At 34.7% G+C, this 2,885-nt stretch overlaps 1 protein-coding gene across 1 annotated transcript in view; it reads right to left on the reverse strand.

Annotated features, from left to right (window-relative positions):
* Positions 1-1,822: 1,822 nt before the first annotated feature.
* LOC103656297 (protein WWC3-like) overlaps positions 1,823-2,885 on the reverse strand; it is a gene marked incomplete at its 3' end in the record, with an annotated part of 93,189 nt that continues 92,126 nt past the window's right edge. Inside the window, 1 exon segment of the mRNA XM_040624830.1 lies at positions 1,823-1,915. Within this exon segment, the coding sequence (XP_040480764.1) occupies positions 1,823-1,915 (93 nt within the window).

Raw genomic sequence — 2,885 nt, forward strand, 5'->3', positions numbered from 1 at the left:
AAACAAACTGAGGGCTTCAGAGGGGAGGGGGGTGGGGGAATGGATAGGCTGGTGATGGGTATTTAGGAGGGCACGTATTGCATGGTGCACTGGGTGTTATACGCAACTAATGAATCATCGAACTTTCATCGGAATCCGTGGATGTACTGTATGGTGACTAACATAATATAATAAAAAATCATTATTAATAAAAAAAAAAAAGTGAAAAAAAAATAAAAAAATAAAAAAAATAAAAATAAAAAATAAAAAATTTCATTATTAATAAAAAAAAAAAAGTGAAAAAAAAATAAAAAAATAAAAAAAATAAAAATAAAAAATAAAAAATTTAAATAATATTCACTCAAAAAAATAAATAATCATTAAAAAAAGAGAAGAAAAAATGGTGAGTTTCCCAATGACAGAGCATGTTCTAGAAGAAAAGATCTGGTAACAATTGGAAGCCTTTAGCAAGGAGCAACAACTAGTCCTGGAACAACTGAGTATCCATGTATAAAAGATCAATGATATTGAAACTCTCTCTCATATCATATACAAAAATTAACTTGAAATGAATCAAGGGCCTTTGGAGAGCTAAAATGAAAAATTTTAGAAGGAAGTATAGGCATAAATCTTCTTGACCTTTGATTATGCAATGGTTTTTCAGATATGGCTCACAAAGTACAAGCAAAAAGAAAAAATAGGTTTCTTCCACATCATCAAAATTAAAAACTTTTGTGCATTTGAAAGACATCATAAAGTGAAGCCAATCCACAGAATTGGGAGATCATATCTATTGTAAAGGACCTGCATCTAGAATATACAAAGAACTCATCCACTCAGTAATAAAAAGACAAGCCAATTAGACATGGATAAAGGATTGGGGACACCTAGGTGGCTCAGTCACTTAAGTGTCTGACTTCAGCTCAGGTCATAACCTCAGTGTGTTTGGATCAAGTTCCATGTGGGGCTCCCTGCTCAGAGGGGAGCCTGCTTCTCCCTCTCCCTCTGCTTCTGCTGATTGTCCTCTTTCTCTCAAATAAATAAATAAAATCTTAAAAAAAAAAAAAAAAAGAAAAGAAATGGACAAAGGATTTGAATAGACATTTTTCCAAAGAAGACATCCAGATGGCCAAAGACACATGAAAAGATGCTCCACATTACTGATAATCAGGGAAATATAAATCAAAACTACAATGAGAGACTACCCCAGAGCTACTAGAATACTGTAATTAAAAAGACAGATAATATAGTAAGTGTTGGTGAGGATGTACAGAAACTGGAACCCTCATATGCTGCGAGTGGAATGTAAAATGGGGCAGCTGCTTTGGAAGACAGTCTGGCAGTTTCTCAAAAAACAAAAGACTTACTATATGACCCAGCATTTCTACTCATAGATATATAGTCAAAAGAAATGAAAACATGCACATGCAAAAACTTGTACAAATATACAATGTTATAGCAACATTATTCATAATAGCCAAAGAAGCCAAACTCCTATATAATTGATGAATGGATAAATAAAATGTGCTACATATGTCCAACAGAATGAAGTAATATTCACCTATAAAATGGATTGTAGTACTAATACATGTTCAGCATGCCAAAGAAGTCAAAAAGGTCTGCAGTGAAACTAAATACTATAAATAAAGAGAACAATTGTTCTAATGTTTAGTAATATTATGATACATATGTTTTCAAAACTTACATTTGTGAAATAAATAAGGAAATTAATATATTACCTTTTAATCAATATTTCCTTAAAAATATTTAAGATATTACTTTTTAAGATATTTAAAAATTGGTACCAGAGAAATTTAGACTCATTAGTTTGCGTGGCACGTACCTGCTTATAGCGAAGGGTCCGTCTTTCCAAAGATTTTCGGACAAAGGTGGACTTCCGGGGCAATGTTGAACTGTCGCTGTCACTACGATAAAGCTGTGCCAAAAAGAATGTTCAGAGGTACTTTCTTAGAAATTTAATATTCATTCTCTTGATGTATTATGAACTGAATTATTTCATTTTTTTCTTGCAGACACTGAAATCTGCTTGAGTACTGGTACTTTTATTAGGTCTTTGGGTTACAGTTAAAAGCTACCCAAGAGTTACAATTAAAACAAAAACAAAAGAAAAGCAAATCCAACCTCGACTCTTTTTCAATGGAAAAACATGAAGTTTCTAGAGTGACAGAGTCAATAAAATTTCTGTCCCATCAATCTCAACACTGACTGGATATTATGTGTGAAGCTCATGAAGCCAGTACAGACCTCTCCATTTCACTTTTTTTTTAAAGTGTACTCCACACCAAATGTGGGTCTTGAACTGATAACCCTGAGATAAAGAGTTGCATGTTCCACCTACTGAGCCAACCAGACACCCCATTTTTCACTTTTTATCATTCTCATTTTTTGTATTTCAGGCTCCTGTTAAGAAGCTGGGGTAAAAACAGCTTTCCAAAAAAAAGAGACTTGTTTCTGTAGTAAGAGAAGCTAATCAATAACTCCCATTCTGTCAAACAAGAGAAAACCTCTCTTTCTTAAAAGAAAAATAAATAATGCCTTCTTCAAGGGAGCCAAGATACTATATATTTCATTTGGTGGCAGGTTCTTGCTTCAGAATCAGTTTGTATCTCTATGAAAGCCCAAGTTTTTGTCTTCATGACAAGTCCATGTGAATTAACCGAAAATACTCAGGAAATGCCATGGCACAGCAATATGTATGCCCACCCCCACCCCTGCCTCAATCATTTCAAACAGACAAAAACAAGCCTTCAAAAGCATCACCTGCAAATGCATGCTTTCCAGAAGGGCACAGAGCCCAGCATAGGAGCTGCAAACCTTTCCCTGCGGAAGTAGAGGACTTCCTCCTCCGCCACATTGCCCTTCTCACGGAGCAGACCCGAGCCCGC

This window comes from Ursus maritimus, unplaced genomic scaffold (assembly GCF_017311325.1).
Source record: "Ursus maritimus isolate PB19 unplaced genomic scaffold, ASM1731132v1 scaffold_72, whole genome shotgun sequence".
Lineage (NCBI taxonomy): Eukaryota > Metazoa > Chordata > Mammalia > Carnivora > Ursidae > Ursus > Ursus maritimus.